General features: G+C 39.7%; 1 protein-coding gene across 25 annotated transcripts in view; it reads left to right on the forward strand.

Annotated features, from left to right (window-relative positions):
• The window catches only part of ATF7IP (activating transcription factor 7 interacting protein), a 166,436-nt gene that overhangs the window by 116,128 nt on the left and 29,481 nt on the right, over positions 1 to 20,827 (forward strand). For 18 of the 25 annotated variants that reach the window (XM_042859720.2, XM_042859725.2, XM_065562271.1 and 15 more), the window contains one exon: positions 1,343 to 4,540. In XM_042859720.2, coding sequence (XP_042715654.1) covers positions 1,343 to 2,884 — 1,542 coding nt within the window. In that variant the 3' untranslated portion in view covers positions 2,885 to 4,540. Of the gene's footprint in view, positions 1 to 1,342; positions 4,541 to 19,917; positions 19,997 to 20,827 lie in introns of those variants that run through there. The other 7 variants (XM_008174177.4, XM_065562378.1, XM_005308902.5 and 4 more) reach the window with 2 other exon arrangements.

The raw sequence follows: 20,827 nt of genomic DNA on the forward strand, positions 1-20,827 counted from the left end.
TTGTGTTCAATTCATGTTTGTTTGTTTTTCTTCTTCTGACCCGTAGTGTTACTAGAAACATGAGCTCTTGGTAATATTTGCAGAGATTCCCAGTATAATTAGGACCAACAACTTTGTGTAAATAGATGAGTTAATTCCTTTCTTCCAAAGAACACTAAAAACATGTTTAATACAAAAGCACACAACCCAGGTTTGTCTACAGCTTCTGAACTTTATTTGAAAGCTGCAAACCTGTGAAATTACTGCAAACTTCTCCTTGCCTCACTATGCCAATGGACTGTCAGATGGGAATAAATTAATTGAGTATCTAATATTTCAGTTCTGTGTACCACACCACAAAATCCTTCTTGTAGAAATACCCACTAGACGATAAAGAAGAATCTGCAGTTCTCCCAACTCCTCATGTCTTGGGACCTCTTTGGAACTTGTATTGAAGTGAAATGGGAAAATTATATCATTTAAAAATTACTTGTAGTCGGTTTTCTGCATATTGTATTTTAAAATTAAATCCCCTCCCACTAATAATGATATTAATGAGAAGTAATTCCATTGAACTCAGTAGAGTTTAACTAGTATATAGACTGAGAGAGGAAAATCAGGACAATAACTTCTATTTTGTGACATTCCCCTGTTTAATGGTATTTCAAGATAATGTTCAATCTGTAGGGCAGGAGAAAAATCTTCTGGGCTGGTGTCCCCCGCCCCCCCCCCCCCCCCTCCCCAAACATAATAGCAGTAGTGATTTGGCATAGATGACAAATATTTTAGAATGACCAATCACTGCCATCTGTAAATGATGTATTGACATTGAGTATCTAAAAATGGTAGCTTGGTACTTAATTTTTCTTAAATACCTGTGGATTATAGCTACCAAAATGTGATTCATACTTGATATCTATATATATTTAATCTCTGAAATACAGAAAAAGTTGACAAATTTATGGATTCAAATCTCAGTTGTTAATGTCAGAGTAAGATATATGTTTAAGAATATTTGATGTTTGACAAAATCTGAAACCCGGCAAAGATTTTGCAGGAACAACCCCTGTTGGTGGTGGTAGTGGTCCATCTAAGTGGTGGGTATGTAGCACGAAAGGAAAAATGCGTTATGCTTTCCGGTTTTCAGCTTTTTGTTACATTATATGTTTCTAGGGCTGCTGTCAATGAAATGAATTAAAGCATGTGTAATGCCATGGTTACTATGATCTAAAAATTTTTAAAAATTTGGCTAGAGAGGTATGATATTAAGACATGCCATGTTATTTTTAAAAAATCCAGTTAATGCCACCTGCTTTTTGTTATGTAAAATCCAAAATATTATGTATTACTCCGCACTTCACAGCTCTCAGAACAAAAAGTAGTTCGCAGTGTGCCGTATACCTGTGGCATATTTGATGGTACAACTTTGATCAATTGTTTCGAAAACCAGTTGAAACAGGAAGAGACTTCATCAGACAGTAAAGAACCAGTAGAAGCAACACAGACGAATTTTAACTTCCCTGAGGATGTCCTGTTTGGCTTGGAGGAGGAGGAAGAGGATGCTAAGAGCATCAAAAACACCCACAAGCAGACTGGCTGGGCTGCTAATCTACTAAAGCAGTGGCTGGCTAAAAATGGCAAGGATCCTAGCTTTGAATTGGTGCCTGTAACTGAACTCAATGATATTTTAAGAGAGTTTTATTACACAATAAGGAACCATGATGGAAATACCTACAGTGTGGCAAGTTATAAGTCCATGCGTGCTGGCTTGAACCGGCATCTCAAAATGCTACCCTATAATCGTCAGATTTGCCTAATGAAGGACAAAGAGTTTGCCAGTGCTAATATGGTGTTTGTGAGTGTGTTGAAGATGCTGCGCATGCAGGGGAAGGATGAAACTCACCACCACCCTCCCATAGCATCTGAGGATTTACGTAAGATTAAGCTGTCTGGTGTGCTGGGGTTACATAGTCCTCTGGCACTGGTCAACAAGGTGTGGTTTGATTTGCAATTACATTTTTCCAAACGAGGGAGGGAAATCTTAAGAGACTTGGCTCCAGATGCCTTTGTTGTTGAGAAGGACAAGAATGGGCGACGGTATGCTATGTTTAGATATCCTGGCAAAGGGAGAGCTGCAGAAGACCCCCATAAAATGGGTAAAATGTACGATATGCCAGGAGACCCAAACTGTCCTGTTTTTTCCTTGGAGCTTTATTTGTCTAAGTTGCCACCTGAACCCCCTGCCTTTTACTTGCATCCGTTAAAACTAACGACAGAGCAGATGCGAGAGCAGCCTGTCTGGTACAAACGGGAACCTATGGGAGTGAACTACTTGGGTACAATGATGCCCAGGATAAGTGTGGCAGCCAGGCTGTCCCAACGATATACCAATCACTCTCTCAGAACTACTACCATCCAGTTACTATGTGAAGCAGGATTGGGGCCCAGAGAGATCATGGCAGTGACAGGCCATCGCTCTGAATCTGCTGTTAGACATTACTGGGGAACTGCAGAAATTCGCTACAGGGCCTGGTCGGATATAATGGAGAGTAACACTCCCAATTATCTCTATAACACTATTCCAAATGAAGTGGTAAAAGAACCAGTATCTGATGCTTCCACTTCTTCCATAAAACATGTCATTTTAGAACAAAGTAAAATGCCTTTACTTCCTAAGAAATCTATTGCACCTGCCAGCAACTATGTGACACCCAGCACTAATGTGACTTTAATCCCTGGGGGACACATGGCTCTGAGTTCTAAAAGTCACGTGATGTTGAAACACAGCTCTTCCAAGGTGCTTCTTCCCAAGGACATAACCAGTGTGACTACCAGTGCTCTTCAAGGATGCTATAGTGAACCTGTGTTTATAAACCGTGTGATAAAACAAGAACCAATGACTTGATGCATCTATAAAAGGAATCAATTGAGATTCATTGCTAAGGTAGAAAAAGGAAACCTTCTCCTGTTGATTGAATTTATTTTGCACTTGGGGCATTAAGGAAATTTCTTACTGCTTAGTTCAGCAAGAAGTATCCTGCCTGTGCCCCCTGAAGTGAGCTGTGAAAAGAAATTTTGAAAGAGCAAGGCTTGGAGTCTGCATGACCTTTTACAGCAGCTGGGACTAAAGTTGGTCAAGCAGAGCCTTTAAATAATGCCAACTTCAGTAAGTGTTGCTTTATATCTTACACTTATGGAGAGGGTGTGTTTATTGTTATACCATCTTGTGCCTGCTGGCTATGATGTAGCCTTTTACAAAGAGGAGAATACTGATAGTTAAGAGGAGTAGGCACAAATACACTACAGGTTTTTATACATGCACTATCACACAAGCAATTATTTGATCACCTTCTCTCTTTTTCTGTCCAAACTGACTTCATCCTTATTAGGATAAGAACTGGGGTTGTGCTGGTTTTAGCATACTTCTAAATTGACCGTCATATACTTGTCCTGATCTGGAGAGTTTGGGATTTATTTCTTATTTTTCACTTCTACAGGTCTCCTCCTTCCCCTTTCATAGTTATAGGTAAAGGAAAAGTTCTTAAACATTCTCGTCCCCAAAGTCACTTCATGATAACATATCAAAATGCACAGCCTTCTACTGGTACATGGAACAGGGAGGGGAAAAATCTTATAGCAACTGTAAAGGAAATAGAATGGCCCCATGAAATGCAAATAGATACAGCTGACAGGCTGTTTGTTTGCGTTCGTGGGCATCTTAACTATTTGTATATCTCCCCCGTACTGGATTTCCATCACATTTCACATTATCCCTAGCCAAAAAGGATGTCTCCTGCACTTGACAGGAGTCATGAACATTTGACTCTGTTTTCTCCCCTTTCCAGAATTGAATGTAGCATTTGGTTGGCATATGCAAATTAAGATAAAATTATTAACCTACATGTTCAGTGCAGTGTAATCTTCCATCAGATTCCTTCACCAAGAGGAAGTGGGTCAGGAAGTCTTGTTCTTTCCCAACCTATTTTAGAAATTACTTAGTTCGCTCTATGGATTTAGTATATTAGTCACTGCCTGATTGCGTCAAGTTAATCCTATCATCGCATTTCACAAAAAAAGAGTTTCTTACAGGCTACAAATTTAGCACCTGCCAGTGAATGTGTTAGAAATAAGTTATAAATGCTGCTTCAGCAGTGAAGAAGAGTAGGAGTTGAAAGGAGTAGGAGGAGTTCATTTTAAATGAGCCATCCTAGAGAATTTAGCCCAATGACTTTAGTACCTCTCGCTGCCCTTTTCCATGAATTTTCTTAAAAGGACATTGGCAAAGTAAAGATCGTGTTTGAATTTTTTTTACCTATTGTAACATGTAATACCTAAGATTATGATAAATGAAAGCTAAGAAAAAATATTTTTTACTTTGCGTATTTGCCAGATTTTTTGTGTTTAGTCCATCAATTGCACATGTTAGTGTTCAATAGAAGAGAGAGGATAAGATATTTAAATGTGAAAATTTGATTGTAAAACCACAAAAAATAGCAGAGAGACTTAGGAAGAGGGGAAAATGTAGTATTTAAAACTACCTCTGTTTTTTCTTAAACCAAAATTCAAATTGACTTTGTCCCTTGGGGGAGGAGTGTGTGCACGTGCACTTAGCTTAAGCCCCCTAAGAACTTCACTATCCTGATCTAAATTACTAATGAAGTGCTTACGCAGTGTAATGAAGGATACTATAAATAAACCCTAAGTTAGATAGTAACTTAACCATTATTAACTCCTAACTCACAGAAGGACTTTCTTGCTGGAGAAAACTTTCAAGTATCTAATGTGTTCTCTAGATGTCTTGAACAGAAGACTTAGGTGCTAGAAACCTCTTGAGTTCTAATCCTGACTCTGACAGTGACTCCCTTTGTGGCCTTGGGCAAGTTGTTTAAACTCCCTACCTCTGTTTCCCAGTCTGTAAAATGAGTCTATAAAGCTCCATTTCCGCATGAGGCATGTTAAGTATTAATTAGTTTGAAAAGTGCTTTAAAGATTAGAAGCACTATTTAAATTTTAAGTATTATGTTTGTTTGTTTGTTCCACTTGCCTTTTTAATGATGGTCCTGTCTCTTTTTGCAGATTGTCAGAATATAGTTGTTTTAAATGACTGCTGTCCAACTGTCTGCCTTCCATTTAGCACGTTACATTTATGACTTTAGTGGAGTGGTTCTCAACCTATTTACCATTATGGGCAGCATAGGCAGCTCTCCCTCTTATGTGAGTCATATCCACACAATATGTGTACTACCTGCATGGCCCTGAGGGTGTCACATGTGCCGCAGCTGTATACTGCTTGGGCCACAGGTTGAGAACCACTGCACTAGTGACTCCTGTAGAAACAAAGTACACCCAATATTATCATTTTACTGTAGGATGAAGCAAATCAAGCTGGGGTGTGAAGGGGAACAATTCTTTCTAATATCTAGAAAGAGGGAAAACTGAAAATTAAGGGACAACCTAAACTCTCATAATATAGGGGAACCATGCAATAGCCTACCCCAAGGCATAGGAATGCTAAAGAATTTGAGTAAATTAAGGTCCTAAATAAGGGATTCATTAAAAAATAATAATAATAATCATGGTTCTGCTGGACTAGCAAGCTGAATTGCTTCTTCTAAAAAGCTCTTTGTCCAAGTTTACACAAGAATGAAAATATATGCATAGCACTTTCCAGATTACCCTTTATATGGGGGGGGGGGGGGACTTTCTCATCCTTATAATCTCAGGTAGTTCTGTGATGTGACTTATCTATAGTTAGAGAACAACCGTTTACTTTCAACTTGAACAATATCCAACAGAAACAGTGCTATTGACAAAAAAAAAAATCAATCTTCCTTTTTGTCCCCTTTGCTGCTTATTGTGGTCATACTTACCCACATGCCCTGTTCTGATCTTACTGCATTTTGTGTGACTTACTGTAAAGGCATACTGCAAGGCTAATGGTTTCACTCTTTGGGACAAGGCTAGTTGGTGATTTTATTTATTTTTATATATAAATAAAAAGTAATTTTAATTGGACTTCTATTGCAACCACTCCTGTGGGGAAGATTTTTGAGTAGCTTTTTAATTGGCCAATTTCTGAAACTCAAGTTTGGGTTTTTTTGCCATTAACTATGCATGCCATATTTTCAGCATTACTTTGACTCCTGTTAGTTTGAAACTGTTGATTGCAGTATGACTAGATTTTTATCTTTTCCTGTGTGGGAAAAATTTCAGAAGTGGAAAACGCTGTTTCTGGTTGGAACAGGAATATGTGTCTTGTTTGAAAGTGGGTTATTGCTAAAAATTGGTATAAATTTATTTCAAACCTTTCTTAGCTGAAACAGCCCTCTACCGCATTAGAAATTCAATGGGTACCACCAAAGTTCTGTGTTTCTTTCAAAACAGCCGAGGTAGAGGAACAGGATGATGGCTCATGATATGTAATAGGATATATAGAGCGTTTCATTTCTGTTGGAAGTTCAGATATGATCATGGTGAGGAATAAGCAAAATTATTTATTATATGAGAGCTATTTGGTTTCAGTCCAGTTCTTTGTGATGTGTCCACATCACAGAAGCGATCAACGTTTATGCTAATTGGCCTCCTTATTGTCAGTGTCAGCAGAGAGATGAAGGAAAAGGATATGAAGACTGAACCTACCTATTCCCCCTCTATATAGTTCACAAAAGAGAAGACGGAAGATAACCATTTTCAAGCATGTAAAAGGTTGTTACAAGGAGGAGGGAGAAAAATTGTTTTCCTTAACCTCTGAGGATAGGACAAGAAGCAATGGGCTTAAATTGCAGCAAGGGAGGTTTAGGTTGGACATTAGGAAAAACTTCCTAACTATCAGGGTGGTTAAGCACTGGGATAAATTGCTTAGGGAGATTGTGGAATCTCCATCATTGGAGATTTTTAAGAGCAGGTTAGACAAACACCTGTCAGGAATGGTCTAGATCAACGTTTCTCAAATGCGGCTACCAGAGTTTTTTCTTGCGGCCACAGACGCCTGGATGGTGGGTGGTTTTGTTTTGTTTGGGGGGGGGGGGGGGAGAGCAAAGCAGCAGCCCCTGCCCCAGGGTCACCCCCTTCCTCCTTCTGGAGCCACAAACACTGTAGGAGCAGGCAACCAATATGAATTCCCTACCTTGTTGGGGGCAGTGGGGCTTGGGCTTTGGCTTCAGCCTGGTGGTGGATAGCAGGCTCTGTCCCCCAGCCACAGGGCTTCAGGTTCTGTCCCTGGGCTCATCTCTTCACGTCACCACTGGCCCCCGCTGCCTCCAGGCCCCACCCATGCAGCAGAACCCCAGGCTCCAGCCCCGGACTCACCTCTGCCCCCTCACCCCATCACCCTGACCCCCTGCTGCATCCTCCTACCCAGTCCCCCATTGCCCCTGGCCCTCCTGACTCCTTACTCACCTCCCCATCCAGGGTTTAATCTGTCCTCCAGCTTGCCAAGGATGAGTAAGTCTGCTGTGCAAACAGGGGCGGCTCCAGGCACCAACGCAGCAAGCGCGTGCCTGGGGCAGCAAGCTGCGGGGGGCGGCCTGCTTGTTGCTGTGAGGGTGGCAGTGAGGCGGTCTTCGGCAGCGTGCCTGCAGGAGGTCTGTCGGTCCCGGTTTCGCCAGCAATTCGGTGGTGGGTATGCCAAAGCCGCAGGACCGGCAGATCACCCGCAGAAACGCCACCGAATCCTCATGACCGCGGACCGCCCGAAGGCATGCTGCCGAAGGCCGCCTGACTGCCGTGCTTGGGGTGGCAAAAAACATAGAGCTGCCCCTGTGTGCAAAGTGATATTAACAAATATACAAATACCACTTTTCACAATAGCAGACTTACTAGCTAGCAAGTCTTTGGGGGGGGGGGGGGGGGGGGGGGAAATCAACCAAAGAAAGCAAAACATGCAAAGCACCTTATTTGTGGTTTCTAGTCTGTTTAGGTCCAGTAAAGAATAGGGACAACTGCAAAAATTCCTACATAAATAAATTACAATGATTTGAACATGTATATGTGCATATTTATTTGTTTTTCCTAAAGTTAATTAAGTATTTTAGGAAAAATTGTCATAGTGCCCACCAGCAAGAGTTGATGGCTGCACTCTGAGGCCACCAAAAAATGTGTTGCGAGAACCCCTGGAGATACTTAGTCCTGCCATGAGTGCAGGGGACTGAACTAGATGACCTCTCAAGGTCCCTTCCAGTACTATGATTCTATATGGTCTCTCTCTTCCTTAGTCATGGGCAAGGTACATTTGAGGGCAGCGTTTATGTGCAACTTGTACTGCCCCTACCTGTAATCTACCTGTTATAAAAACAGAATTTCAGTCTCCAGACCTGTCAATCTGGCACTCTTATCAGCAATTAAAATTCATTTAAAACCATCTAAATATGACAAATGCATTTTAAAAGAATTTGCTACTACTCCTGTAGTTTCTGTAATTGGACTTACTCCTGAGAAGCTGAAAAGCTTCATACTAGTTATGAAGCGTATAGCCCTTACTTGCTATATGGAGCTCAGTTTTTGTAAGGGTGTCTGCCATTTTTAGTAATTAGCATCCATTTCTTAAGGCAGAGTTGATTGTCAGCAGGAGCTCCCAAAGCAGTGTGGGAAACGACGACTGTGTCCTCATTCTGATACACCTAGAAACTTCAGTTTTAAATCCCCTTTTCATGCTAAAACCTTGGTGCTGGGAGTCATGGAGGCCTTTGTCAGAAAGAATTCTCATGTTTTGTCCGTTCTGCAAATAGTGTTGGGAAATCTCTGCTGCCAGCCTGAAGGGAGAGCCATGAATTCCAGTTGCGCTTATGAAGTCAGCCCAACTCCTCACAACATACTGAGATTTTTTTTTAAGCTATTCACTGTTATAAAATGAATTAATTCCCACCTAATCTACAGTATGTGAGATCTAGAAAATCAATTTTCCTCATTGCATGGACTTTCTCTCTCACACACACCATCACCCCAGGAACCTTAATTGTCCAAACTGTCAGAGAGCCAGGGTTGAAATCATCTTAGTGTTACTCTGTTTTTAATCTGTCATGTCTGTTTTACCCTGAAGAGTTGCACAATGGTAATTAGTTCAACATAGATCTACCATTAAGCAGCAATTGATCCATGGACTTTCAGATTGCAGCTAATCTGGTTCTCCTTTTTCTATCCTTTCACCCTACCTCCCCAAAAGAAAGCATAGGGAGAGGAGAGGAAAGCTTATTGCACTTAATTTAAAAGGAGACTATAAAATATAACTTAAACTTTCACTTGCTCTTACTATCCAGTCACTGCCCCTTTCATCATGGTCCTCCCAATGCCTCAGGACCTAGAAGTATACTTTTGAAAACATGGCAGGCACTTAATATAAAGCTTAATATATAAATGGTTCTAAGGAGACAGATGCTATTTCAATTATATTTCAAATCTGTTATAATTTTTGAAGTATTTTTATTATCCTAATTTAGATACCTGATTTATACATTATATGCAATATATACGATGTATAAACATAGGGCTATGACATAAAGAGAGAATATACTGCCTTTTAATATATTGATGAAAGACATATATGTCAGATTATAAATGAATATTAGGTGCATTAAAATGGCTGTGTTGAAATCTTTACCTGTTCAGTGATGGGTACAAACTGTTGTTAAATCCTTGTGTCACTTAAACAGTCGCTTCTCCTCCCCCTAATCTGGGGTGCACTTTATCCTTTCACAGAACAAATAAAATCCTTTTGAGTTCATGCCTTATCTCTGCATTTTATCTTTTCAGCTAACATAAGTGACCCATTTCCCATTGTTTCCAACACTCCCTGACTTGTTTGGTTATTAATAGAGCTTTGTTGACAATTTTAAATTCACTTGGTAAGATGTTGATAAATAAAATACACTTACAACTTTCTTCTCCCCTCCCCTCTCCTGCAATATGTGATAAACTTAATGAATGCAGAGTCTGTTGGGAAACAATGTGATCAGAGTGGACATGTCAGCTTTAAAGATTTATAAGCAGCTATTAATATACATTTTATATTTTTGAAACATTACTGATTAAAATGTTTCCTTGTGTTTCATGGTGTTTTTCACTGAAAATAAACATGTATACATTGTGTATGTAAAACTAGACACTGTTTTTTATGTCTCTGACATTGAAGATATATTTGTGCTGCTAAGGTTCAGTTATTTCCAATCTGTAAGGTGGAACCTTTACTTGAGACTAATTCTAAGTCCAAGACTTGGGCTTTGTCTACACCACCACTTTTGTAAGTAAAATTTTTGGCAGTGAGGGATGTGAAAAAAAACACCCCGCTGACCGATGTAAGTTTCACCGGCAGAAGTGCTGGCGTGGACAGCACTTTGTTGTCAAGAGAGGTTCTCCCGCCAACATAGCTAATGCCGCTCATTGGGGTGATTTAATTATGCCAGCAGGAGAGCTCTCTCTTGCTGGCAAAGAACAACTACCCAGGAGACCTTACAGCTGTGCTGCTGTAAGGTCCATGGTATAGACATAGCCTTAGATTTTAGGGCAGAACAGAAACTGTACTAACGTGGATTGACATCCCATCACTATTTGAGCACTGCCCAATTCAGCAACATGCAGTGCTTCTGAATGAAGCAATCCTCCTCCAAAACCTCCCAACTTTTAAAATGATGCATCTTTCCCTGAGATCCTGACTATGCTAGGAAAACTACCCCCAGTCACTAACAGCCATCTTCAACAACAAGCAAAATTTACTAGTGTTTATAGAGCTGGGTTGGGACTAGAAAATTCAGCCAAGTGTTAAAATAACCAGGTCAACTGAGTTGTGCCATTACATTAGCCACAGATAGCTCGATGCAGCTTATTTGTATCTACTGCTTTAAACCTTTTTTTTTTTTTAAATGCATATTTTCTCACCGATTGTTGTATTGGGATCTTCCCTAGTTCATGCTAGCCTGTTTGTGATGCTTATCGTTTTTGGGTGGGCAATGGGTTTTGAGGGAGCAAAGTAAATGTTTCACCTTACAAAAGCAAAGAAGAGTAGAGATGTCGGTTTGTGTGTGCAACGTATGTGTTTATTATATACCCTTTTAATTACATAACTTAAAAATGAAAAGCCACAGCAACAGAGTGAGAAATGCATGAAGTGGTATCTCAGTTGCTTATTCCTTAAGATTTTGCTGTTACAATTAGAATTGGCTGTGCTAAGGATCCTAACTTTATCCACTAATAATTTTTATATTTATGGGAAAATAGATGAGGCTTAATTAAAAATCCCTGTGGAAATAGAGCCAGTTTACATTATTTGAGTAAAGAAATGAAAGGGTATATGATAAATAGGAGTATATTAAAACTGGTTACTCTGCTGGTCCCTTTTTTTGTTCAAAATTGCTTTGTTCTTGTTTTGAAGAAAGTAATGAGCAGTTCTGAATGGGGGTGAGGGGAACACTACGGTCCCATTCCAAAGATACTACAGAAAATGTCTGTTGGCAGTACTTGCACTTTGTGCGTGCACCCACACAATGTTAAAATGAATATGTCAGCCATGTAAAACTCTACTTGCTTGGAGTAAAAGGCGAGTAAACTTAGCTTTTTCATTACTGTCATAGATATGGTACCTGGGTTGGTAAATTTTCTTGACAGTTTTGCAAGGCTGGAATATTTAATACACTTTGTAGGAAGGAAAGAGCATAATTGCTTTGGAGCTCATAACTATTAAGTGGCCGTATACATCTGATTCTGAAGTAATCTGTGGGGCTAAAATATGTTGAAAAATGCTGAACTTGTTACTTTCCAACCAATTCTTAGTGTGTGCATGTGTGTGGTCAAAATTTGTAGTTTCATACCCAGATGAAAAAAGACAGTGCCAGGCCCCAAAACACCCTAAATAAGCAGAGTACTCCCAGTTTTAACTCCCCCCTCAAAGTTTAAGTGTGATTTTGCTATTCTATAACGCCTTGGTGCGTCTTGTATGATAGTAATGTGATGCTGCACAGTTTTGTCTGTTTTAGAGCACTCTGGATTTATTTTTTTCTATTTTGTTACTATAGAAACTGTTTTAATATTAATAAAAAATGGTCTGTATTCTGTGGACCTGCCAGAGATAACCTTCAGAATCTGTATATTTACTAGGCTGGAATGAATTTTCAGTTTTGCATTTTGAGTTTTTTAAAGTTTTTCTTTTCTCTCTCTTTTTTTTTTATTAAATGTTTCTTTATATAAAGCAGGTGGCATTATGTAAATAACCATGCATTGTTATTTCGATGTGATCATCTGAACCATGGCGTTATATAATACCAAAACAGCTCTTACAATTATATATAGTGTCTGCTTTATAAATAAAATAGGGGAAAATACCTGTTAACTTTCTCCAAAATGTTTTCCATGCAATAAAAATCAAGGTTTTACAGTGATAAAGAAAAGTCTACACATATATTTCTATGTTTAGCTGCAGTACCCAAAAGGTTCCTTTCCCAGAGTTCCATTCATTAGTGTTATGTTAATTGATGTATATTGCCTGATATGCCCGCCACTACTTCTCTTTAAGCTGATTCTCAGAATTATAGCTGTCTTGATCAGACCATTAGCCTCCTTAACCTTTTTTTGGTCTTAAATTTCTCCTATCTCATTCCCTGTATTTTAAGATTTCTCATAAAAATGGTATTGCTGCTTGTTAAAATGTAAACTGGTATCCGCCTTGTACATGGCAGAGGTAGTCTGAAAGGCTTTCTGGTGCCAAGCTCAGAGGTTGTATCTTTCTCTGCAGTGTGCTTTACAGGGAGCATGAAAAACAAAATGTTTCAAGTCTGTGAAAAGTTTTAGCTGTGGAATTCAGTGTGCTAACTCACCCCAATGTCTCCAAACTCCAAGTAGTGAGAGGAGGAATGACTTCAGAATCAGTAAAGCACCATGTCATTACCACAAAGCATCAGAGGCTGCTTTTCATTATGTTGTGGGACAACTACTTGGACATAGTTACATGCTTTCAGAGAACTTTTACCCATTTTTGAACTATTAATAGTGTGCATCTAGATTTTATTACAAATCTACATGGTGACATCCTCCCAAATGAAGGCATCTTCTTGCAGTTACATATTATGGTGACCCCATTTACTAGTACTATAGACTTTAACTAGTTGGTCAAAGCAAATACTTTGGTTTCAGCCATTTTACTTTCATCAAGAGTCGTTCATTCTTAGATTGTGTGGTAGGTATATTTCTTTGTCTTCTGTGAGAATTTGTGTTGTGCCGGTTATAGGAAGGCTTCACTTATATCTCCTTATTCCTACAGGCACAGAAAAGTGCTTTATCCCTGCTTTGCTCCTGACACACACCTTCTAAGGCCTGTCTCACTGGTCAGTGCAACTGCTTGTCAGATTATGCAGTGATGCAGTTCTTTCTTTTTAGAAAGAATTGCTGAGGTAGAATTGGGGGAAGCAGATGATAAATTATCACATTATATCTGAAGGTGTGTGAAATTTGGCGTCTAGACCTCTTGAGTTATTCCTATTAGTTGACATTTGAAATTAGTATTATTTCATTACAATTACCTGTATAGAGTGTCATGATAAAAGACAAACATATTTCCAGCTGGCTTTCATACAGACTTAGTCACAGCCAGTGTGCCAGATCACTTGTCAGTAAGATGGCTGCACCCTGTAGAAGACTCAGGAATGCCAAGTTTAAATATAAACACCTCCTACCCCCCCCCTCAAATTCAAATACATTTTATACATGGTTTTCATTGTGTAGTTTTCTAAACACTGCAGTAAATAGATGTTCAAACTATTTTTTAAATTAGGATTTGAATTAAACCCCACAAAAGTAGAATTGCACAGTCTGTCACTGGTTTGAAGGAGATTTATACTTTGTCACCTGCTTTGCTTTCCCTCCTACCCATGTCTTTCCTCTTTCACATCCCTGAACTTGCTAGTAGTGTGGAAGAGCTGCTTATTGCCAATACACTCTTCTCCCTCACCCAGTTTGATCTGCTTGCTATGCACAGCAAGCAAATTGAGCAGAAGAGCAGTGGTAGAGATTATTTTTACAGTGTTGTAGGTGTGCATACTACCTTACAGATATAAGAAGGCACTGGAGTCTTGATTACCTTTTCACTGCTTAAGAAATGAGGTTTTTTTAGGAGAAACTTGGAGCAGAGATAAAGCAGTGCCTAATGGCCACTTGGTTCCTCCCCACTGGCCATGTATTTCAGATAGAATAAACCACACTAAATGAGACGTGAAGTGGCGTTGTGAAGCACTTGCATATTGCTTCCAGGATTGGTGGAGGTGGCTGCACCCGGTTCTGATCTATTGCCTCTTTTTCCCCTCTCATTGGTTTTTCTTCCTCCTTTACTTTCCTCCTCTTACCCATCTGTTGCCTGTTTATTCTTCCCTCACCCTTCACTCTTCCCTGTCTCTTCTGTCCTCTCTCTCTTGTTTACTGACACTCCTCTTGTGCCTTCCAATCTGTATTGTTAATCTTGTTGGGCTGGCTGCACAGCAGACTTCAAAGTGAAATCTGCTAGTCTGGAAAGCGTCACTTTGCCATGAAATGGCTTATTTGGAAAGTGAAATTCACCAGACCAATTTGAAAAACAAATATGAACACATTAATAGGAGCATAAAAAGATAGCTTATAAACAATACAGAAACCATAAATTAATTTCTTATTGCAATCCCGTAATTGTTTTTTAAAAGTATTAATATTCAAGATGTGTGACCTTTGACATTAAGTTTCAGAACAGAGTTCTTTTTTACAGTTAAACTTATAAATTACTGGGAAAGGATTCCTTTTAGAAAGAAACTCTGGCATAAGCTTTTAATGGTGTTAGTATGAAAACAACCACAAAGAAAATTAACTTAATTTTTCTTTATTATTCACCCTCTACAGAAGGGGCACTATTGCATAAATAAATATAAAATATGACCACTAGAAGTTAAACATACAAAATTCTCATGATGCAGAATTACCAGATTGACCATACAAAAACAAATGTCAAAAATATGCCAAATGAAGAGAACATTAAAGAATATTGTAGCAAATGGAATTTTTAGTAGTTAATTTCTGCTTTTTTGGTATTAAGGTTTATAAACATCAGTGCTACTTTTACAGTAGGATTCAAGAGAGAGGATCTAGCAGAGTCTTGTGACCAGTTTCTGTTTTAAAATGACCTTCAAGGTTTTTAAAAGTTTTTGTTCATTTTTTTGCCTGAGAGACTCAATGATCCATGGCCATCTGTATCTGTTTTGTTTATCTGTGTCAAAGTCCTTATTTTAATGATTTTTAAAATTCAGAAATAGTGACCATAAACCCCTCATCATAAAAACCCAAGAGGGACTTAAGCTTTATTTTCTGACAGCACTGCTCTGTGTGCCAAGCACATGTAAGTAAGATTCCCCTCTCTGTTGCATCTGTCACTTAAACATTCCTACAGTGTCTTGATGAAAGTTAATTGTTTAGGTTAAAATTGTTATATTGCTGCCTTCTAGCATGTGGGAGGAGAAAAGACTCTTACTCATAGACTCTAAGGTCAGAAGGGACCATTCTGATCATCTAGTCTGACCTCCCACATGATGTGGGCCACAAAAGCTGACCCACCCACTCCTGGAAGAATTCTCTCCCTTGACTCAGCTGTTGAAGTCCCCAAATCATGATTTAAAGACTTCAAATTGCTGAGAATCCTCCAGCAAGAGACCCCTGCCCCATGCTGCGGAGGAAGGCGAAAAACCTCCAGGGCCTCTGCCAATCTACCCTGGAGGAAAATTTCTTCCCGACCCCAAATATGGCGATCAGCTGAACCCCGAGCATGCGGGCAAGATTCTCTAGCCATACCCTCTGGAAAAAGTTCTCTGTAGTAACTTTTAATATCCCATCATTGACCATTGTTGCTAATTACCAGCGATGGCACATTATTGACCTATTGACTTACATTAGGAGGAGCTCAGATTAGTCCATGGTTAACATGCCCATAGGGTTTGTGATGTCATCATTTCATAAAACAGAGTTACACAGGCTACAAAGGGCAAACTTCTAGAAGAAATGAAAGACAGAAGCAAGTTGGGTTTTTTAAAAGTATATACGTTAACATATAGAGGCGGCTAGGAAAATTTAAAAAGCTTTGCTGTCCACCCTTAAGGCAGCTATCGATTTCATTCCCCTACTGTTACAGATGACTAAACTTCCACTGAGTTTGGGCAACCTTTATGTTGCAGCTGAAAAGTGAGAGCCTGGTTCTGAGAGGGGATAGAAACTAGCAAATCTATTGCATGTTCTTGGGTACAGATTGATCTCTAGAATCATATGCCTTTAAAAAAAAAATAAAGCATTTTGTTTCTGCTCCTGTTCACTTGGCAGACTGGACCGTGGATTTCCTTCTGTTGTTCAGATTTGCTAGGCAGAATGAGGACTAATCACCAGGTTCCAGCAGTGCTTTTCTCCTCACCCCAACTCCATTACCTCTACGCACTATCTCATGTTCTTTACTCTGTTCATGTCAGATTCCGTTTCGGGCAGCTGCTTTTGGCTTCTGGTGGAGCATTCAGCCAGCCAACAGGCAAAAAGCCTACACTGTGGCTGTGACATGCCACTGATCACAATGAGCTGATTCCTCTCCCACTCTACTTACAGAAGGAGTAGCAGAGGATATTCCTCGCAGCCCCTTGTCAAAGCATAGCCTTCAGTTGAAAGGGGAGGACCTGGATTTTCAAATAGTAGGGAACAGGTAGTAAGAAATACTTCCCTCGGGAAACTCAGATAAGATCTTCCCTTCCCCAAGAACTTAGATTCCTTAGATATGCTCTGGGAGTTATTTTGGGAAAATTTGATGGCCTCTGATATACAGAAGGTCAGACTAGATGATCACAGTGGTCCTTTCCAGCCTTGGAATCTATGAATTTATGTAACTTGATTGTGATAGGCAGAGGTTTGATGTAACCAGAGTTCTTATGTCCTCTAGCCCATAGTTCCATGGCAAGCTCTACAGTCTCCCTCACCCTCTCCAACACTGGGAACAAGTGGCCACTTTTTCCAAGGAGTGGCTAGGCAGCCACTCAATCTGTGAAAAATACCCTCTTTTCCATTAGAGGTTAATATTTCTCCCTTGGACCCTGGGGACAGAACATTTCAATCCATCTTAAGAAAACAGTATGAATTGATACTTAAATGTCTGATTGCCAGGGCTTCCTGTTACTCTGTGCTCTCTTCTCTAAATTCAAGAGCTCTGCAAGAACATGGGAGTTCAATGCCACATTTGTAGGAAGTTAAGATAGACCTCATTCTACTTGCCAACTAATTTGTATGTGCTTCTTGAAAGACTCAAGGTTTGTCTACACAGAGACGGGGGGTCGATTTAAGATACGCAAATTCAGCTACGCGAATAGCGTAGCTGAATTCGACGTATCACAGACGACTTACCCTGCTGTAGGGACGGCGACAAAATCGACCTCTGCGGCTTCCCGTCGACGGCACTTATTCCCACCTCCGCTGGTGGAGTAAGAGCGTCGATTTGGGGATGGGACGCGATAAATCGATCCCCGAGAGGTCGATTTCTACCCGCCGATTCAGGCGGGTAGTGTAGACCTAGCCTTAGTTAAGGCCCTGGTGATGGCAGGCACCATTGAGTTCACTAGTTCTGGTTAAGGACAAGCAGTCTTGCATCTACACTCCACGGTACAGGCCTTTCCTTTTGGGGAGATTGCCTGTACAAGACCTTGGAAGAAGATGTGGCTGATCCTAAGACATTGTTCCCTTCTTACAAGCCAAAAAAACCTGAGACTTCATTGGCTAATTCATTTAGGACTTGCTTGTCCTTTTGTGAGTCCCCAGCTAGATTATTTTTACAGTTTCTGACCTTTCAGCTTTTTCAAAGTCAACTTCCAAGCTAATAGAACTTGCAGCCCTGTTAACTGACTGACACAAGTTAGGCAGGCCTCCAAGACTGCTTGTAAGTTAGTTTCTCTCCTCCCTCTGGAGGTTCCTCTAAGGAATCTGTATTTCCTGGTGGCAGAAGGAGTGGAAGGAAATCACTTCAGACTGAGTCTGAAAACTAAAAAATGGTTAAGTATTAGATTTTTCTTCCTTCTCCTACTCCTCACTGAGTCTCTTCTTTTTTTTCTTCTTCCCAGAAAAAAAAAGCTATAACAGAAATCATACATTATCTTCTAGACAAAGCCACCTACCCATTTCTTCAGGATGAAAAAGGAAATCTTTTGTCTGCTTAGTACTAACCATGCAATCAGAGGGAAATTGCCTTGTGTAAGATCTGAACTTGCCTAATCAATTCATCCAGTATAGAAAATTCAACATGGAAACTAGTCTGTTTAGCATAGTTGTTACAGAGCAAGAGAATTTCTTGTGTCAAATTGAAAAGAATCATACCAAATCTAGAATCCCATCAGTTCTCATTTTGCCCTCAAACAGAGCCTTTTTCTCAACTCTGGTCTTGCCTCATGTAGGATATTCATAATGATCTTTAGCACTGGCAACAGCAGCCATCAGGGACAGCAAAATCCAAGTGATTTCTCTGTTTGGATGACTTACTGAAGAGATCATCAATATCAGCCATTCTAGATTCAAATGTCCCAATGTTTAGTGACTCATCACTTGTGATTAATAATACACAGGAAAACTGCTCTGACACCATCCTTTCCCTCTCAGTGGAAGGGATGGTTTGCCCAATTGAGAATTCATAGAGGTAGCTTCTAATGTCATGGCTCTTCAGATCCACTGTCATTTGACAGCCCTGCCCATCTTTCATTTTCTAGGACGGATACTGGCATTAGAACTGGCCCATGGATGAGACCCTATTCTATACCATTTCTTCACATTTATTCGTCCCTGGGATCAATTGTTACATTTACTTTCAGCCCATTTGTTTATCCCAGGGAGTTTGGGAATCACTAAGGTTGCTGAATCTGCACCCAGTAGTGGACTCTAGCAATACATCTGTTCACCACCCACACCAACAAGAAAGTTCCCAAATTTTGCAGCAGGCTTAAGAAACCAGGAGTTCACATCATGGATTCTTTCTCCAGAGAATGTGTGCAGAGACCCCAAAATATACATTCTTCCCTCCCCCCCCCTCATCTCTTTCCTATCATCTCAAGAAAGTGCATGGATGGAGGGTAGACTGACTAGGAACTCTGAACAGCTGAAAGAACATTGATTCAGATTTTATTGAATGCTTCTTTGCAGAAACCCAGTTTACTGCTAAGGAAAAATCTCTATCTGGTGGGTAATGTTTTAGTTTGTTACAACATTGAGCCCTCATGAAGACTTAAAAGCTGCTTTTGTTAATCAGCTATAAAAGATTGCTTCCAAATGGCTTCATCTATGTGTTACTCCAACATAACCTATGACTATCATTACATTAACAAAATGGCTTCAGAAGGGTGGACACAATTGGAAATTTTTAATTGTCAATGTTGATATGCCCAGTAAATGTATAGATGCCCAAGTGGTTTTTGCCTTTACTTTTTCAGTATGAAGTCAGGTTCATAATGGGCATATAGTATGGGCTGATTATTTCAAGTTGGTTAATGCATTTCTCTGATGGTTAAAGCCACTCTGCTGCTGCTTTTGTTTCATTGTAACAACACTGATGTTCCATAGAATGACCGAGGAAAGCACAGCCTGCTGTGTATCTTGGCTTAAAACACTGAGATTCTTGGATGGAAGGTGGCTATATAATTAATTTATTTGTTTGTTTGTTTATTTATAAAATACCAGTACTCTACAAGATCTCTCCATTACATCTTACAAAATTATAAAATATTGGTGTTACATACCATTCATTCTGTTTTCAGCTCCTTCTCACTCATTGTGAATGTTATCTCAAATTTCCTCCTTCCTCTAATATCACCAGTCCCTCTCCAATCACCGTGCTTCAGCTCTGAGCCCCTTTTTACTCAGTTTTCAGTCAACACATCTTTATCTGCTATGTTCCGTGGAGTTGCCTTTGCAAAATGCAGGAGTTTTGTCTTTCAGAGTGGGAAGGTCACAGGCAGTGACTCAGGAGGTGTCATTGATCTCACCCTGGATGATGAAGATGATGGCTCTTCCCAAGGTAAGTCAGATTCATTTAGCAGTGAGGAAAACTGGGCTAGCATTAGTATTTCATCCTACCAATTTGAGAAGAATGATCCAAAGAAACAATTATATTTTCACAGCTTTCCAAAGGAACAATGGGAATTTCTAATTGATAAGTGGATTTAAAGTTTTTGCATTTACCTTCCTACCTACTGTAAACCAGATACTTAGGCAAGTTAGAATTAACCTTTTAACTAATTTGAGCCTTACAGTTGCAGTATTTTGCATTGTTTCCTTAAATATAGTCACTGAAAAGTCTAATAAAGGTTCCTCAAGATAGTCTGTAGTATTAGTGCTGTACTGAAGAAGTTCCACACAGATACTCATGATGCCTTCACCTGATCACAGAATTACTTTTCTTCCCCATTTGTAGAAGGTCTTGCAACAATATAGTAGCCTTTACTTCACTAAAATAGCAGTGTAATGTTACAGAAAGACAAGAACAGCTCCCTCCCCTACTCAGCTGGTAGGATAGTACAGGAAACATAACTAGGAAGGTCATGCAACTTCAGCTCGTTGGCTGTGTCTACATTAGAAGACTTCATATGTATAATTCATCACCAATGTTAGGATCAGTGAAAGATATAACATATTTCAGAGTAGCAGCCGTGTTAGTCTGTATCCGCAAAAAGAACAGGAGTACTTGTGGCACCTTATTTGTTAATCTTTAAGGTGCCACAAGTACTCCTGTTCTTTTTGCAGATATAACATAGGCACTCAGGTCTTTTTACCACTGTCATCTAATCTTAATGTCTTCAGTTGAGAAGTTAGTTAACTTTATTTTACAATGTTTGTATTCAAAGTTGCT

This window comes from Chrysemys picta, chromosome 1, assembly GCF_011386835.1.
Source record: "Chrysemys picta bellii isolate R12L10 chromosome 1, ASM1138683v2, whole genome shotgun sequence".
NCBI lineage: Eukaryota > Metazoa > Chordata > Testudines > Emydidae > Chrysemys > Chrysemys picta.